General features: G+C 36.4%; 1 protein-coding gene across 25 annotated transcripts in view; it reads right to left on the bottom strand.

The window, feature by feature from the left end:
• Positions 1-19,869, bottom strand: part of NRXN1 (neurexin 1) — a 1,121,405-nt gene that overhangs the window by 122,332 nt on the left and 979,204 nt on the right. For 15 of the 25 annotated variants that reach the window (XM_067702999.1, XM_067702998.1, XM_067703003.1 and 12 more), the window contains 2 exons: positions 17,410-17,499; positions 15,715-16,034 (listed from right to left, as the gene is read on the bottom strand). In XM_067702999.1, coding sequence (XP_067559100.1) covers positions 15,715-16,034; positions 17,410-17,499 — 410 coding nt within the window. The remainder of the gene's footprint in view (positions 1-15,714; positions 16,035-17,409; positions 17,500-19,869) is intronic. The other 10 variants (XM_067703012.1, XM_067703011.1, XM_067703017.1 and 7 more) reach the window with 1 other exon arrangement.

The raw sequence follows: 19,869 nt of genomic DNA, 5'->3' as shown, positions 1-19,869 counted from the left end.
ACCAAAAAACCTGTGAGAGAATAAATGTCTGTTAGTTTAAGCTACTAAATTTTGAGATAACTTGTTACACAGAGATAGATAATTAATATAACCACCTAAAATATAACAGTAGCTTTTTGACCCCAAAGCAAAAACAAACCAACAAATGAAAATCCAGGTCATTTTTCTCTTAAAACCAAGAAATTGTCCAAGGAAAGGCAAGGCTCTTACTATGAATGTTCTCTTCATTCTGGCATTAGGATGTCTGCTCCATGTCTGCCATTTCCAAGGAAAAGTCGACCACCCTACAAGCTCTGACCACTCTCAACCTGAATAGGGTCTCCTGTCACACTCAAGAGCAAGCAGTAACACTGGTGCTGAAGAACGGAAAGCACAGATAGGAGATCTCTGGGGGGCGAAAGGAAAGATTTGATAGAACTCAAAGAGTGATTGGGAATTTAAAGTGATGATCCAATAAAAGTAAAGGAAGAAATGTAAGGAAAAAAGATGTTGAGGAACTTCTGGAAAAAAAAATATGGAAGACAGGTATAATTGAAATATGAAGCAAAATAGAATGTCCTGATTATAAGCAATTGATAGGATGGAAAGGAATCCATTTGAACCTGACCCTGAGGAAATTCTCCTTTGAGCAGTCCAGGTAATATAATATTGGACCCATAAGAAAATGAACGTAATCTTAACACATAAGTGAAATGGGCATTGGACAATATTTACATAGTAATGATAATCTCAATCTGCTTTATTGCTTTTCCACTTTATACTCCTCATAGATAAAATATGGAAGATGTAGTTGTGGTTGCCAAACAGTATGTTAAAATCTCTGGAAATATAATGAGATGGTGAGATCTAGGGAAGCTAGAGGAACAGGTAGGTGTACAATATATTTACCTTACTAATGCGGATACTCAAGAGATACTGTTGTATATTAATGGAATGAGAAATAGAGATATAAGCCTTCATTCATAAATAGCCTTCATTCTCTCTAATATCGTATCTTAAATGGAATCTTAGAAATGGTCTTATATTTCTGACCTCATAATGCACTGTTCATCAATGAAGAAAGCCATCAGTTCATAACAGAATAAGTGGGTCATTTGGCTGCCTTGTGATGTCTTATTTTCCATCTGTTGTTATGGATTAGAGATATAAATATACTATTTAAAGTGACAAAAATAACTAATATATGAACAAAATTCAGAGGAAAAGAAGAAAAGGAAAATGAAGGGATTAAGGCCAGGAACTAATCTTCAGTTTTCTTTCTGGAGATTGCATAAATATTATATAAAAGGGATAAAAAATTGGAAATGTAAGCATATTATTTAGAGATATGGAAATAATTACCAAAAGAATTGTGAAAAGGTATCATCTCGGGGAAGTAAGACTAGGGGTAGTAAGGTTGCTACTGTTTACACATATATCATCTTCTAAATCATATTGATTTGTTTTCATGTGCATGTGATAGCTTAATGAAAATAATTTAACAATGATTCCCACTTGTTTTGCATACATTCAGCAAAGCATAAAAGTAAATTTTGCCAGCATCCTGTTATTAGCCTCAGAACTAGGGTAAAAGAGCAGGTTATAATTAATGTTATTACTTGCAATTTGAGGTACCACCCATTTAAATATATTGTAGTTTTCAAATAACCCACACAGCAAGAATAAATTCCTTTGAAATTTCCTAGGCTTTGTCTAGATTTGTCTATCATCAGGAATTCACTCCACTCCCCAAACTTCATTTAAGTCTTTGTGTCCAATTAGTGTTATGCCAGCATGTCCCTCTAATCTCTTCGTTTAATTCTCTAGTTCTTTGTACTCAGTTCTCGTTTGAAATTGCCAGTGAAAATATCAGTTTTTACATGCTTAAATTCAGCAGTGACTATCTTTCCAGAACATTATACACTTTCCCCAGTTCTGTTTTCCAGCAATAGTCAATGTCTAAATATCAAGCCTATGCCCAGCTTTTCTTGAAGCCTTGTCGAGTCTCTGGTGCAAAAGTGGGTCTGTAATGGGTCTCACAGTACGAGGCTTCCTCGTTGGTTTCCTATTTTTACCTGTTTATTCAGCTTGTCAAAATTAGCTGGAGATATAAAAAAATCGGAAAAATGGTTTGAAAATGTGAGTTCCTGCCTCTTCAAAATGGTCCAAATACTACACGCAATTCTGAAGTGACTGTTAACAATCTGACTGTGGGGAGGTCAGCTTCTGGGGCAGACAACAGGGGGTGCTTTGCTGTAGATAATTTAAAAGCAATACTAAATCTTACTACAAGTCAGCCTGCTTTTGTTTTTTTTTTTACAGTGCATCAGCAATTCTAAACTATGCCAGGGATAAAATATTCCTCTAAAGGGGGGACCATCAACACTGCCCCTTCCCCACCTAGGTAAACCACCATAACCCCAAACTGATGAGACGGTATTCAACCTCTGGAAAAGCATGTTACACCCACTAATCTGTAACCTGTCAGTCAAAATTATACTGCTTTGTACCCTTGTCTTTTCCACCTTAGGGACAACTACTGGACTATCCTTCCTCAACTTAAGTGAATGTTGGTAACACAAACTGAAATGAGAATTTGCCTCCTATATATCCTATTCCTGCCTTTCTATTAAGTGAGACTGCATATACTTAAAAACGACATCACCCTTTGTTTTAAAACTCTGTATTTACCCTGCATATGAAGGAATAATTCTGTTGTTCCCTTCTTACATGTACCATCTTTATTCTCTGCAACTATTGATCAGTCCGGGAAAATTTACCACTAGGCAGCACTCCGTATTTATCTCAGCGTTGGGATATGCACTTTGGGTGTTCATAATTTATTTATGCAAAAACTATTTACTAAGTGTCCATTTTGCACAAGCACCTTAGGTGCTGAGCCCGCACAGGTGAATAGGGCATAGTTTTGGACTTTCAGGTGCTTGTCAAAAAGGAAAATGAAATAAAAGTTAAAGGCTCTGATAGATAAATAACTATCTGTATGTCTACTTATCTGAATATATATTTACCTGTTTTTCCAAAGTGTTATGAAAACAAGAAATGCATCCTGCTTAGGCTTGTTCCGGAAAGCTTCAAGTGAAATGCAAGGTCTAAAATCATCTCATACCATTAACATTAGCAAAGCTTTAGAACTTTACAAAGGTAGAGTCAATTACTGTGAGTAAGATCACAGGTACAGTTGCAGCACAGGAAAAAAGAAGGAAACAGGGACATTGCTGGCCGAGGGAGTAACACTGCAAAGACTGAAAATGGGAGGTTGTATTTTGTTTACTACTGCTAGCGTACCAATGATAAATTTCAGATTGGGTACTTTAAGTAACATGCTCTTTTTTTTTTCCCTTTTCTGAATCAAGTTTCCAAATAATGTGGAATGCAAAGTCACAATGACAAGAGTATATAAGACAATGAGGCAATGAAATAAACCACAGACAACTTCAGTCATAAATATAATTAAACCTCTATCTAAAACTATAATGAAAATGCTTACTTTGGATAGTAGAAAGCCATCAGATCATAACAGAATAAGTGGGTCATTTGGCTGCCTTGTGATGTCTTATTTTCCATCTGTTGTTATGGATCACCATGTTGACTCTGTCTAGAATTATTACTAATGGCCAGTTGATGCTGTGCAGGGAAAGGTCAGATACAGGAAATTCACCACAAAATGTGAGAGAATCTTGACGAATCCTTTTTACTTCTGAAATATGGGCATTAGAACAAGAGAAACTCCCTTTAGTGGAATGTGAATATTTTCTATTTTCTTTTGAAAGAAACTGATACTCTCTTTGGACCTGTGGACACAAGTACTTACACTGTAATCTAGCTGTACACACAATCTTTTGATACACATTCAGGGATAGTTACCGTAGAGGTAAGCTAAGAGGTGTAGAAAATATGAAAATAAGCTTCCCTCAAGAGTTCCAGGTCCAAAGTTTTCCTGCTGAATGTTTCATGCTGGGTTACATTTAGTGAAGATCTCGTAAGAGCTGGCTTAACATGGTACAGCAGATAGAGACTCCTCATGTGGTTACCTGCCAGTATCTCAGGGAATCTATAGTTGAATATATTTGTTACATAGTCCTTGGATGGTGTTGATCAAATTCAGGCCCATTTCTCGTATTTGAGATTTGCGTCATCTTCTTTGAATCTGCAATGCCTAGAACGGGGTCTGGCACACACGGAAGGAAGAAAGGAAAAAAAGGAGCAAACAGAGAGAAGGAAGAAGAGTGGTGGCAGAATGGAAACGAGGATGCTAAGGAAGGAAACAATGACCACCTACTTTGTGCCAGATGCTATACTAAGATGTTTGCTCATGCAAATTTAGCTGATCTAAAGAATCTGTCACCACGATAAACATGATTCTAAAGTTCCCTTTACTACTGGCTCATGTTTTACTCCATACAAGAGTCCAACGCTGAGTTCACACACATAACCAGCAGCATCCAGGCTTCCTCAACAGCACAGTATTTATTCCATGGAGCGACGGAGGTGATTCGGCTCCCCCACATGCCTTTCAGGGGAGCCTCCACATCCCTCTTGACTAGGAAAATCTTAAAAGAGGACAAAAGGGGCCTGCACCACCAGCTACCCTATCAAACCTATAGACAGATGATAACATTCATTTTAGAAAAAGTTTTCCACAGAATGTGGGTAATTTCAGACTCAGAGTAGTGTCTAGCACGTTGCCAACACTCAGGACATGTTAAGTAATAAAAGGGTGTTGCTTCAAATCACTTGCTATTAAAAAAAGACTAAAATATCTTCCGCCCTTTCAATTTGTTTCAGAGTTTCAATTGTGCCAGTGATGCTGTTAATAACAGACTGTACATCTGCGATGTACAAAAGCTTTACTATTGTTGATTTAGGGCACTTTACATTTCATGTATGGAGTCTCTACATATCTGAGAAATGGTTGGTTCTTGTTGTACAACTCTGTATCTCTAGGTACCTCACACTCATCCTCAGGAATTCAATACCTTGCAAAGTGCATTTTATATGTTAGGTACACAAAAGATATTTGCTAAGTCATAATTTTAAACAAAAGTATTGCAGATTTATAGGTAACATACATCATGGCTGAAGATAAGTAAGTTAATAAAAACAAATATACACTGCTATGTTTTCATTTGTTTTAATTACCATTTACTATGCTAACGGAGAAACTATTGGTTAACACCGGTGTTATTTGTCTGCTTGAGAGCCTACATAAAGAGAACAGTGATGATGAGAAGACAGTGAAAACTGTTCGGTTAGTGCTGTATAGGGGCAGATGAATTAACTAGATCTCCTCTTGAGGTTCCAGCCTAACGATGTTAATATATTTTTCTTGTTGGGGAACTTTTCAGTGATGCTAACTGATAAGAAAACCTAATATAGGTACTAAATAATAAAAATTTAAGAAATCATCTACTACCGAAGGCAATCTACAGATTCAGTGCTGTCCCTACCAAATTACCCATGGCATTTTTTCACAGAACTAGAACAAAAAAATTTAAATTTGTATGGAAACACAAAAGACCCCAAATAGCCAAAACAATCTTGAGAAAGAAGAATGGAGCTGGAGAAATCACACACACCCTGACTTCAGACTGTATTACAATGCTAGAGTCATCAAAACAGTATGGTACTGGCAGAAAAAGAGACACATAGATCAATGGAACAGGATAGAAAGCCCAGAAATTAACCCATGCACTTATGGTCAAGTAATCTATGACAAAGGAGGCAAGAATATTCAATGGAGGAAGGAGAATCTCTTCAATAAGTGGTGCTGGGGAAACTGGACAGCTACAGGTAAAAGAATGAAATTAGAACACTTCCTAACACCATACACAAAAATAAACTCAAAATGGATTAGAGACCTAAATGTAAGGCCAGACTTAAAACTTAAAACTCTTAAGAGGAAAACATAGGCAGAACACTCTATGACATAAATCACATCAATACGTTTTTGGATCCATCTCCTAGAGTAATGGAAATAAAAGCAAAAGTAAACAAATGGGACCTAATTAAACTTAAGAGCTTTTGCACAGCAAAGGAAACCATAAACAAAAGGAAAAGACAACCTACAGAATGGGAGAAGACATTTGCAAATGACGTGACCAACAAGGGATTAATTTCCGAAATATACAAACAGCTCATACAGCTCCATATTAAAAAAACAATCAAAAACCAGGCAGAAGGCCTAAATAAACATTTCTCCAAAGAAGACATACAGATGGCCAACAGGCACATGAAAAGATGCTCAACATGGCTAATTATTAGAGAAATGCAAATCAAAACTACAATGAGGTATCACCTCACACTGGTCAGAAAGTACATCATTAAAATATCTACAAATAACAAATCCTGGAGAGGGTGTGGAGAAAAGGGAACCCTCTTATACTGTTGGTGGGAATGTAAATTGGTGCAGATACTATGGAAAACAGTATGGAGGTTCCTTTAAAAACTAAAAATAGAGTTACCATATGATCCAGCAATCCCACTTCTGGTCATATATCAGGAAAACATGAAAACTCTAATTCGAAAAGACACATGCACCCCAATGTTCATAGTGGCACTATTTATAATAGCCAAGACATGGAAGCAACCTAAATGTCCACTGACAGATGAATGGACAAAGAAAATGTGGTATACATATATACAGTGGAATATTACTCAGTCATGAAAAAGAATGAAATAATGCCATCTGCAACAACATGGGTGGACCTAGGGATTATCATACTAAGTGATGTAAGTCAGACAGAGAAAGACAAATACCATATGATATCACTTATGTGTGGAATCTATTTAAAAAAGGATACAAATGGACTTACACAAAACAGAAATAGACTCACAGACATAGAAAAGAAAATTATGGTTACCAAAGGGGAAACGGAGGGGGAAGCATAAATTAGAAGTTGAGGATTAACAGATACACACACTATATATAAAAGAGATAAACAAATAAACAACAAGGACCTACTGTATAGCACAGGGAACTATATTCAATATCTTGTAATAACCTATAATGGAAAAAAATCTGAAAAAGCATATATATATACCTACCTACATACATATATATACATATATGTAGTCACTTTTCTGTACACCTGAAACTAACACAACATTGTAAATCAACTCTACTTCAATAAAAAAAAATCATAGAGATTTAAATTTAATCTTGATATTAGTTTATTGAACAATACTTACTGTTTAACATATATCATGAAAGAAGAAAAAGCATTGTTAATAATAAAAAGATATTCCTTTGTCCTACAACTGAGACTTGAAGTATCAGAAAGGGAGCCAACCTCACCAGTTCTTTCTGAGAAAATGCTCACTGAAATTACTGCCACATATTAATTAGATACAGAGTTTTAAGTCATTCTATTTCCCCCATGGTAATAAAAATGATATCAAAAGAAATTGTATCAAGAATCATAAACCCAACTTGGTCTAACTCACAGCTGGAAGTACTTGAAGTTTTTCATTTCCAAGTTGAAAAAGGAGTATATCGTGACTTTTAAGCTCCTTAATCAAGACACGTTATTGAGGATAGTGATAGAAGTCATATTTGCACTATTCAGTGTCATATTATGAATGAGCTTCTGTCTGAGAACAGCTGGGAAACAGGTATATGAAATTTCTGGGCTGCTCCGTCAACAGTGATTTGAGATTGTGGTGTTGGTGGTGGTGATGGTGGTGATGGTGGGTGGAGGTGAGTAAAACAGCGGATAGTTCTTCACTACCAACTAACAGTGGATAGCGGAGAGTTCTTCATTATGCAGTATATTTAGGGTCCACGGTCCTCTCCCACTAAATGCCAGTGACAACTCTCCCCCTGAATCATTTCCTGCCTCCCACCCCTTCCCACATCCTTGTTCTAGGGGAATGGTGCTGCCTCCTTGTGGAAAACACGTTCAACAGAGAATTCAGCATAGTACATACCACACCATTTGAGTTCTGATTTAGAAACATCCATTCAGAGCTGTTTTCAAGGGCAGAGAAAATATCTTTAAAGGTAAGAAAGATGCTTTAATTTATACAGTGTACTTGAGGAACGCTTTTCAAACGTAACTATCATTTGTATAATGGTTACATGGGTCAGACATTTTTTTACTTCTCTGTATTTTAGGGTGAACCATAAGAAATTTTCTTTTTTTGGTAATACAAATTGTCAAATAGCAGTAAGTGTATATAGTTCACATACTATACTGACTCATTTAATCCTCACAATAAGCTTGTGAAACCAGCATCCCCATTTTATAGATGGGAAGCAGAGGTATTGAGAGGCTAACTTGCCTAGGGCACATAGACAGTATGCAGGGAAAGTAAGGCTGAGATTTTTTTTTTTTTTTTTTTTTTTGCGGTACGCAGGCCTCTCACTGTTGTGGCCTCTCCCGTTGCAGAGCACAGGCTCTGGACGCGCAGGCTCAGTGGCCATGGCTAACGGGCCCAGCCGCTCCGCGGCATGTGGGATCTTCCCGGACCGGGGCACGAACCCGCATCCCTTGCATCAGCAGGCAGACCCTCAACCAGTGCGCCACCAGGGAAGCCCAAGGCTGACATTTAAGTAGGCATTCAGGCCCCTGGAGTCTTGCCCTTGACCCCTGTGCAATACTGCCCCCTAACAGCCCTTGCCAGTGGTGCTTCTTCAGACTGTCAGCTCTCAGAAGGCAGAATCAGACTGAGAGAGACTGGCAGGAGTATGAAGGAGGGAAATAGGTAGGTGAAAAAAGGAAAGGGCTTTCCAGGCAGAGGACAGAGAGGTGTGAAACAGCGTGACCGCTAGAGGTTTCTGTTAGTAGTTCAACAGGATCGGGGAAAAGAGTGTGGAGGAGTGGAGATAAAACTTCTAGTGAGGCAGACAGGAGGCCAGCTGTGAACAATGGACCCTGACAACCATCCAAGGAATCTGCTCTTTGTCCTGAATACCTGGATGTATTAAGGCCATATTTGCATTTTTGAAAGAGCAGCCTGACACCTGGGTGGAGATCATTTGAGCTAGTTTAGAATATGAGGATATGAGAAGTTTGAGCTAGTTTAGAATATGAGAAGGCAGGAAGTGATGAGATTCTGGACAGAGGACCTATTTAAGGGCAGAGGACCAGATCACCCCAACGTACTCTGAAAGGAAGCTGGCTGCATAGCCTTGGGGAAGTTACTTAGTTTCTCTCTGCCTCAATTTTTCTCACGTGTAAAATAACAAGAATAATACCAAGCTGTACTTTCTGAGTCTTCATTTCTTCCTCATTCACGTACATCCCTAGAATTTGATTACTCTTCTGATTTAATTAACAAGACACTTATTAGTTAGTGTCTTGTGTCCTTAGGACCACACAGGGCAGGGCATGCAGAGTTCCCGCCCCCCCCCACCCCCAATGTTCTTTCATAATTGATGCCATATCACTAATAACCTTTCCATATCTATTCAGAAAAGATTCCCGTCTTATGCTTCCCCCGCAGCCCCAACGCACAAGCATCCCCTCTCCTCTCTGCTTTATTCCTATAGCACTTGACATCCCATGTATGCTGTTTTAAGGTTTATTGTTCATCTCCCCTAACTAGAATATGAGCGTTGTACAGAAAAATCTAATTTTATTCAATGCTGTATTTCCGGTGACTAGAACATTGCCTGGTATATAGTAAGTGCTCAGCAAACATACGTTAAGTGAATAAATGGATGGATGGGTGGATGGATGGCTACTTTTGTCTAGAATAGCCTTGTCCAAAGATGTCTCAAAACCAAGGTTGCATCCACCGAGAGCACCTTTTCATCCAGTGAAACCTCCAGACCCTAAAGAATATGCACTGAACACAATAATTCTTAAAATAAACTCTAAAATGTATATATCCTAGAACTTTTGCTTACCCACAACGAGGGGAAAAACACCTTCTAAACTGAAGTGCTTACCTACATTTAAAATTACAATGAGCTGCACTTTTCTTAGCCAGCACCATTCTTCTTAGTTTCAGAAGAATATGCCTTTGTATATATTTTCAAATCTACACCCAAGTGTTTTTCTTTTCAGTATGCACTAAAATTTGCAGTAGAAATGTACATTAGTTTAAGTGAATTGAGCAGAATGATTGGACTAGGGAAAATAAAACTAATTATTCATGTCACTAGTACTTTAAAATGCAGAGTAGTTATCAGGAACACACATAATTATAAGTAATGCAGTTATTTTTTTAATAATGAAGCCACAGCTAAGGTTAATTAATACTTTTAATAAAAAAATAAAATTTTGTTCTTTGAAGTTACAATATGTTATTTGTTAGTTTTAGATATTTTTCATGGAAATATGTGTGCACTCTGCTTACATTTTTCAAACAAATAGTATTAATTTTTTATGAGTATCTCCAAAGCCACCAGTAAGCAATAGCAGTGTGTGACACATTCAAACACTCTTTTTTTGCTTGAATCCTAATTGGGATTCTTTTTGGAACATTCCAGAACATTCCATAGGAATCAAATGCCAATGACTTCAGTAGGAGATGAAGATACACGTCCTGACCACCTACCAATGTTTTAAATCCTCAATAGTTCCTTTTCTTGAGTAGGTTTGCTACCTCCACTCTGAAATAAGCCTAACTAGATTGTTCCAATACATTTCATTTATATTTACTGATTCTGCCCCAGTCTACAATTTAATTTCTTACTAAGAATTGCAAACTATAGTCCCTCCAGTCAAAAACCAGAATCTCTCAAAGCCTTATTCTGTCTCCTTTCTCAAGATTTTTTTTTTTTTTTTGGTACGCGGGCCTCTCACTGTTGTGGCCTCTCCCGTTGCGGAGCACAGGCTCCGGACATGCAGGCTCAGCGGCCATGGCTCACGGGCCCAGCCTCTCCGCGGCATGTGGGATCTTCCCGGACCGGGGCACGAACCCGTGTCCCCTGCATCGGCAGGCGGACTCTCAACCACTGCGCCACCAGGGAAGCCCCCTTCTCAAGACTTTTGAAATGAGATGAAAAGATTTTTGAAATGAGATGAAAAGAAGATGAAAAAGGCTATGGATTCTTGAAACCAAGTAAGGATACCAGAATCAGCTTCTGCTCTGAATGAAAGGACAGGGCTTCTCTATTTATTATTCTTATGAAGTATGATTTCCTTGCAAAGATAGATTTTATATATGCTGTAAAAGTAGAATGGAATATAATTTATAGACGAAAATGGGATGCTTTTGAGTCAGAAAAGGATACTATTAATAATTACATCGGTACACCAGGTGCACAAGAGGACTATACAGGCCAACTGAGATGCATGCCACACTGTGTACAAGTCAAGGGTGAAATCTATGCTTTATTAAATAAGCATCAGAAGACCTAATTAAGAGTATCATCACTAGAGTCAGTGAAGTTTTAGAGCTGAGTACAATTCAAGAGATTCCTAAACCCACTTATTTTAGAGAGAGCGCAAGGCCAAAGTGCAGCGAGGTTAACCCACCTGTCCAAGTTACACAGAAAAGGTAGGTGGTTGTGTTGAAATTGGAAACGGGTCTCCTGATTCGCTGTGATCTATTTTACCATACCTCCTCTAGGCAAAAGGGATCCATATTGTCTACGGTATGTAAGTAACTTGTAAAATATTCTTGAAGGAAAGAACCACAATATCACAAAATGGGATACAAAGCATAGACCAAAAGAAATTTCACAATCTTGATCTGAAAAGAAATAATTTCCTTTCTTTACAAACCGGCAACCAAAGGGAATGAATATTGCCCTTTGCATGTTGGCGTACTTTTACTCATTTAAGTAAATCTACAAATACATTGTAAGACATTGGCAAATTATGCAGAAGAAGGGGGAACACTCAGCCATCAAAAATCCCAAGAAGCTCTCAGCATCCTGAAGAACTTAATACTGTTAATTATTTGCAAATATTCACTTTCTGAGATTAGCCTTATAGAAAGTCTCTCTTTTTTAGGATGAGTGGGTCTTATGGAAACATTTAGATATTAGATATCATAAGTAAAACAAATTTTTATCAACTTTATATAATCCATATGAAAAGTACTGTTAATATTTTTACATTCACATTTTTTAAAGTCATTTAATCAGAAAGGTTGGTAAATGTCCTCATTATTTCATGACATAGATCATATCTTCCTGAAGTAAACATCAGTCTTAAAATTGATCATCATTCAGAGAAGAAAACCTTTTTTTTTCTTTTTAAAGCACATTTACTTCTAAGTAGGAATGTAAACAGGATCTTATGGGATGACATTTTGTGAATACTCTTTTATATTCTCTGACTCTGTGAAAACTGAAAATTCTCCCCTACTACTTGCCCTGCAGGATGGCTGAACAAACCTCATCTCATCTATCTGAAATGAATCCAATTTAATTCTGCTTGACCAAAAATCTGTTTCCAGAGTTCGAAAACATGCAATCACCTTAAAGTACATTGCCATTGTAGCTATTGCTGAGGAAAATACACCTTGATTGAGAAAACAGTCCAGTGTGGCTTTTGAAAAATAAAATGACCCTCCCTGGTACACAATTTGGTAAGGCGGTTGATGAAAGTAGGCAGGTCAAAGGTTACAGTCTTAGAATTAGCATTACAAATCACTTGCATATTTAAATGTCAAGACTTTGACAATTCTAACAAACATTTAAATTCTACATATATCAGTAATCTCTTTGTAGCTGGAGGGCAAGATAAAAATCAACTGTGAAGTAAAGTAAATTTACAACAAATTATTCTGTTACTCAAAAATAAATAATTTGCTTTCTTCCCTAGTCGTTTTTCCCCCATACATTCACATCTTATTACCTGTAATCACAAACATATCCTTTTAAGAGAGAATTTTTTTTTTTTGCTGTACGCAGGCCTCTCACTGTTGTGGCCTCTCCCGTTGCTGAGCACAGGCTCCGAACGCGCAGGCTCAGCGGCCATGGCTCACGGGCCTAGCCACTCTGCCGCATGTGAGATCTTCCCGGACGGGGGCACGAACCCGTGTCCCCTGCATCGGCAGGTGGACTCTCAACCACTGCGCCACCAGGGAAGCCCCAAGAGAGAATTTTAAAAACTTTTAGTACAACTTTAAAACACTGTTGTTGAATATTTGTAGTATATTAATCCAAATTATTTAATTGCTGTTATTGGTCTGTTAAAAATCTAAAGATTTAAAATATGTATTTTTTAATGAACCTAGTAATCTTTTATTTAAGTCAATACCTCCTCAAATGAACCAAGTAATTATTAATTGATCAGATCATTTACTTCCATAAACCACTGCTATCTTTAAACATGTTATAGCTTACAGTAAAAGAGACTCTTTTCATTGGCAATTAATGGGCAGTTAACTGTTTTCCTTTCACATTAGTTAATATTATAAAATGCATAAATTTTTAATTTCTTCATTTCTAGGTGTTTAACTTGCAAATGAAATAGCTATTTTACAAATGTTTACTTAAAAAACAATTTCTTAATACATAGCAAGTACTAATTGATAAAAAACATAAAAGTAAGGCTGATAATTCTTTCCTTATTTGGGGATACATCTGGTTTACCTAGTAACTTAAGCAGCTGTGATTTCATTAACGATGAAACAAGACTACTAAGAAAAAAATCTGATCATTTCAAATTTTATTCACAAGAACATTTCTATTTCCGAATGTCCTAGAATGTCCTCTTATGAATTATTTTACATAAAGGAAATAGTCTATCATAGCTCTGTGTTTCATTTTCCTATATCAGATTTGCCTTAATAACCTGCTTATTGTTAAATAAACCGTAAACCAATAAACACAATAACAAATCATTAGTGAAGTATCAGAAAAGAATATCAAACGGAGCTGTTGGGCATGCATAAATCTGTCTAAAGACACAAGTCTTTATCCAAGAGGCTAAGTGCAATTACTAACAATCTTATAAACCCAAACAAGACACAGAAAATCAACAAAATGATTTTACTCTAAGCACACATTCTTACTAAAATGTCTATTTCATAAGGGAGGGGCTTTTTGTTTGATGTTCCTAATGTATCCCCAGCGCCTAGAACAGTGTATGGCACATGTAGTGTGATCGGTAAATACATATTGATGAACACCCTGTGAGACAGCCCCTTTTACTTTGTGACCAAATGCAAATTTTAAAAAAGGAGAGAGAAGAAAGAAAAAAGTGATGCATATAGGTGTATAATATGAAATACTACATTTATAAATTTACAGACTTTACAACTTTTTGGTCATCTCTCTTCTTCTAGGACATTTTCTCTTTCTCTATTCTGTTCCTTCCACTCCCTCCTACTCAAAGTAAAAATCAGAATCTATTTTCTTCTTTCTCTGGTAAACATATGTTAATTAGTAGATAGGGTGCTGATCTGAACAGAATTCATCTTCTTTTACTCTCTTTCTAAATGTGACACATGATCTATTTCAAACATTTGAAATAAAAGCAATTTAAAAAATAATTGGTGTCATTCTTGCTTCTTTAGTACGTGGTTTTCTAGAAAAGTAAGAATCATATCTTTGGAAAGCTTTACATGGCACCTACTAGAGACATTCACTAACTACCAAAAACAAAACAAAAGCAAACAGTCAAGTTTGGGCCAAGAAGAACACATAATTCTGAAAGCATTAACAACAGAATATGTACAAAGGCTATAAATGTCAACAGAGATCTAATAGAATTTAATAGAATTTCAACAGCATTCTAAAAGCCTTTATGAAATGTAAGCTCTGAGGCAGGTGTTTTTTTTTCTCTTCTTCATTGATGTAATGCCAATACTTAAGCCAGTGCCTGACACACAGTAGGCAATCAGTAAGTATATCTTGATGGAATAAATATACTTCCTACTTGTACAAGTGTGACATTTAAAACTTGTTTTTCAAAAATTTTAGACATAAGATTGAAAAATAAGCTCATTGAAGTTAAATATGGGTGAGGGCAGTTAGCTATATAATGTATGAAATATGTTGGCCCAAGACAGTTTTGGTTTTTTTTTTGCGGTAGGCGGGCCTCTCACTGTTGTGGCCTCTCCCGTTGCGGAGCACAGGATCCGGACGCGCAGGCTCAGCGGCCGTGGCTCACGGGCCCAGCCGCTCCGCGGTATGTGGGATCTTCCCGGACCGGGGCACGAACCCGTGTCCCCTGCATCGGCAGGCGGACTCTCAACCACTGCGCCACCAGGGAAGCCCCCAAGACAGTTTTTAAGTACCATATTTTGGGTCTTTGTCCTCAGATAAACTAACAGTGTGTTTTTCCCATAAACAGTAAAATAGTAGACTTATCGTTCACGATGAGAGCCACATGCCTACCAATTCAAAATTTTCAGACTTCAAAATACAATAGACGTGCTATAGGCAATTTCTTTTTTAAGATGTTCCAATTTGCTTTTATTTTATTTTGATGAAGTACTGAGCTTGAACAAGGCCTTTCAGATACTTCACTATTTGACTCGTTCATTTAACTTAAAAAGTGAAAGACCTGTGTAATTAGTAGACAATCCCCTCAGCTTGGGCTAGACCAAGGTTATTGAATCAAGACCATCAACTAACCACACACAAACCATCACAAAGCAGTATATATCAATAAAAGTTCACAAACCACAAACCAACAGCATATACACATTTCATCCTCAAACTGAATTCATTATATTAAGCAAGTCTTAAAAAAGCCACAATGCTTGAGATCAGAAATAGTCCCATTCTAGAAAAGCCACGTATGCAGAAAAGTCCACTTTCATAATCACAGATCCAGAATGAAGAAATGAAATCTGTGTACTCACCTGGCTAATGGGTTCTTTTGTAGGGGGCTTTCCTCTTCTGGCTGTGCTAGTAGCCAGGGTCGTGGTGGTCTCCATAATTGACGTGGACATCTCTGACTGCATGGCAGTGGCTGTCGACTCAGTTGTCATAGAGGAAGGCACTTCACCAACCAGTCTCACATTTCCCACTATGGCGATGTTGGCATCATTTTCGGCTGCCATATTCAGAACTTTCAAGCCATTGTAGTAAAGCCCAGAGAGCTGACCCTGGAAGGGCTGGCCCTGCTCTTTCCCGCCAATTATTATGGTTGCTTGGCTATTGAAGATTGTGAGCTGACGCCCTGTAAAAATAATATTACATACATGCAAAAATGTTGACTGTGAACTCTACATTCTACAAAGGATGATAAAACAAATCTTTCATGGGGTGGATAATGAGAGCAATAAACTATAAGAGAGGCATTTGACTCATAATTCATTGCTTATAAATGAGGTGTCCATGAAATGCATAATCATTGGCAAATACTTGTAAATTCTCAACTTATTATAAATGTAGTGCTTTTGCTAAAAGACCAATCAAAGATATGTATTATAAATTAATTTTTAGTGGATTCCTTTCCCCTTTTACCTCAAGACCTTATACTGTTGGTCTCTTAAGTCTGAATTGTTTAATTAAAAATGAGATATTTAATATTTCAAGTATTTGTCATTCTAAAATTACCACTGGTAGAAACTCATCTATAGCAGCTGAAATCTGATTTTAAATTTATGGTAAAAATTTCATAATTCACATAATGGCCACAGGTATCTATATGCTCTTCTTTAGAAATGTGTATTTTTTGAAGGCAATAGTCCATTGTTATTTGAATTATTCTGTTTTCCGGCAAATACACTGAAAAGAAACACATAGTTTACACTGAGCGTGTCAGAGACAAAAAAAAATCCAAAAAGATTTTTCTGATTGGCTTTCAGCAAGTCTATTAAAACAAAATAAAATGAAAAAAAATATAGCTTCAGATGTAAAAAGCAGCTTCAGCAATGATACACAAACCAATGGAGAAATTATGGCACATTTCCATCAAACAGCAATCCTCAGCACAACAGTACCAATATCATCAAATTGAGTATCCAGTTTTAGCAGATTGCTCTCTGTTCATAAAAAGCATGCACACAACTTTAAGTTCAGTTTTAATTAGGGCTTGTTCCCAAATGCTCTTAGAAGGTTGCAAACGTTAAAGGGACTTCATTTTGACTGGCAATCCATATTGCCCACTATTTAAGATGCCTAGAGTTTAAACCAAGAGTTTTTTTGTTGTTGTTTTTTTCAGGACCATAATGAAGATATCAGAACTACATATATTTTAGTTAATAATTTAGAGGCTGGAACATGTAATATAATCTATAAATGATTTATCATTTTGGGTTAATGCTTGCTGTGAGTACCTTCATAGATTGAGTTAGTGGATTATATTTAACAGTCCCTTTAACCTTAAGTTAACAGGGTAAGATTATTAAACAGCTGGTACGTCTAAAAATGTATAGAAATTATTATACAAGGAATGCAAATATTACTATCTACATTTTACTGTTTTAAATTTGTTTTTAATTTAGTTTTACGGAAAATTTATTTTTTATGTTTATTAGTGTTACAATGAAGTACTACTTGGTTATGTTCAAATTATTTTTTTATTTGAAGTTTTAATCAATGTTTTTTACCTTTGTCGAGTAGCCATTCATCAACTACTCGACCAAGTCGATATGGAATTCGCTGTCTAGCAATCGCCAGGCGCTCGTTATCATTGTTTCCTTTAAAGTTTAAAGAGACATTTCATTGGTTAAAATCTGTAAGGTCAAAGGTTAAAAGTTAATACTTAAAGCTTGAGCTATACAGTTGCCACATGATTTTTTTGAAATTTGGAATTTTAAAAAGTTCTACCTAGAACATTTCATGTTTCAGACTTGTCATTCATTCATTTATTTTATTTTAGCAAACAAAATTATTCCTATGTTAATTGAAAATTAGAAATCTGCATTTGAGCTAGGTTATTAAAACTTATGTTATAGACAGACCCGAACAACCAATTTAAACAGCAAATAATAGCTTTACAAAAAAATGAACATTGATCTCAGGGTTTTGTCTTTTTGATGTTTCTTATTAACTAGTTAAACATGTTCAGGTGAAACAGGTTTAAGTTTTCAAAATACATTCAATCTCTTCTTATTCCAGATTAGTAATTTATGAACACCAAACTTAATACCATCTTCGGCACACTGAAGCATCTAAAATAGGCCTAGCATACTTTATGTCCTATTCAGAAAAGAGAAATTCTTATTCATCTCATTTAAGGAAACCACAAAGTCTGAATAGTTCTTGTATATTCCACACAAATTGGTTTATCAACCACTTGGACATCACAAGGGAATACATCTTGCATCATCAAATATGTTATGATAGGAAAAGGCTTTGACAAAAGTGACTTTGAGTGTCCTTCAGTTTCATTTAAAACTCGACAGATTGAGGCGTATGACATTTGAAAAAAATTATGTGCTCAAATATTTGCTTTTTATTAAACTATTCTAAAGAAGGCATGATAACTTCAGGAACAAATACAAGCCACAACAGTGGTCCCTATTCATAGCTCTAAACTAAGTGGGAGCCTTGATTCTTTGAATAAAAAAATTATCTGATAAAAACATAGTTTAAATTGACCTTGAATAATGCTTGCAAATAGATGACTGTTTTCTTGATCTATGAAGCACTTAGGAAGAATCTAGACTGCCATCTCAGCACTCAATCGTGTATATTGCCAGAAGCTTTTCTATTCTATGAAAATTAACTAATGTGGAGTTTTGAACTAAGACATTTTGGTAATAGCTCACGTGAGGACTCAGAGGTGAAAGAAATGGTGAATGGTAGGTAGTACTGCCCACAAGAAAAGACTGGAGCATTTTACTAGGGAAGATAAAAGATACATTTTTCTCAGATTTAGAATAATTAACAAATGTGTTCTTAGGCTAGTTTTATTCATATACTATACTTACCACAATAAACCCACCATATTAGTCACACACTTTTAGAGAAAGAGAAAAGAACTATCATTTAGACCTTATCAATTTGTCCTTTGAAGTTTTATATGACTGAAAATATTTCATACATTAGTATTTAATTGAAAATGTAAATACCAAAGTGGAACCAAATATATAGTTTAATAAAAACATTGATATCTAGCTCTCTGTAGTATGAAATTATTAAAAGGTTATAGTATTTTATCCTATGGGAACACATTTTTGGTATATTGATAATTTTTTTAAAAGGATAAAATAGCATGAATTCCAAGCCTATCTTTGTTTTCAAGAAGTGTGTACATTTTACGTTCTCTGTTGTGTGCTTGTATACATATATCAATATATTTGGAAAAAGATACTAAAATTTAGTATTACTTGTCTTATGGCAGCATGATTCTTGATGAATATGTATTTTGGCTTCTATGTGATTTATGTAATGAACATGTTTATGTACATAATTTGATAAGCAAATTAAATACTTTCAAAAACACATTCCCTTTGCTCTATGGACTTGTTTGCAGAGAAACACTCATACCAATTTACACTATTATACCTCTCCTGACAACTTTACAATTATGTGGCCCCTTGTGCTGTTTTTCATGCTAGAGTGTTCCCATCATCAGAAATGATCTATTTCCTCAGACACCGCCCAAATCTAGGTTGCAAATCACCTCTTGCCCAATTACTACTACAATATCATAACAGACATCTCTGCATCCTCTCCACAGCAATCCCACCCATTCTCTACAGGTCAGCCAACACCCTATCAGGCCGCTTGTCTATTATAACCCTCCCATTGCCTTCAGGATAAAATCTCGACCACCTGATGAGGCTTATGATGACTTCCGTGATCTGGTCTCTTCCCACCTCCCCTGCCCCATCTCATGGCTGTCACTGTCTTGCTCTCCTCTTTCCATCCTCATGAGAATTCTTTCAATTCTTCTAAAGCCCTCCTTTTACCTCTGGACTTTTGCACTTGTACTCTTCTCTACTTGCAAGATTTTCCTCACTCCCATCCCATCCCATCCTCACCTTTCCTTAGCCAAACATGACTCATTAATGGAGTCTTCTTGGCAGGAACACTATTGCCTCAGGAGGTCTTCCCTGATG

Source organism: Pseudorca crassidens, chromosome 14 (genome assembly GCF_039906515.1).
Source record: "Pseudorca crassidens isolate mPseCra1 chromosome 14, mPseCra1.hap1, whole genome shotgun sequence".
In the NCBI taxonomy this organism is placed as follows: Eukaryota; Metazoa; Chordata; class Mammalia; order Artiodactyla; family Delphinidae; genus Pseudorca; species Pseudorca crassidens.
Note: the sequence above shows the minus strand (reverse complement) of the source record. Positions and strands in the feature narration are given on the sequence as shown.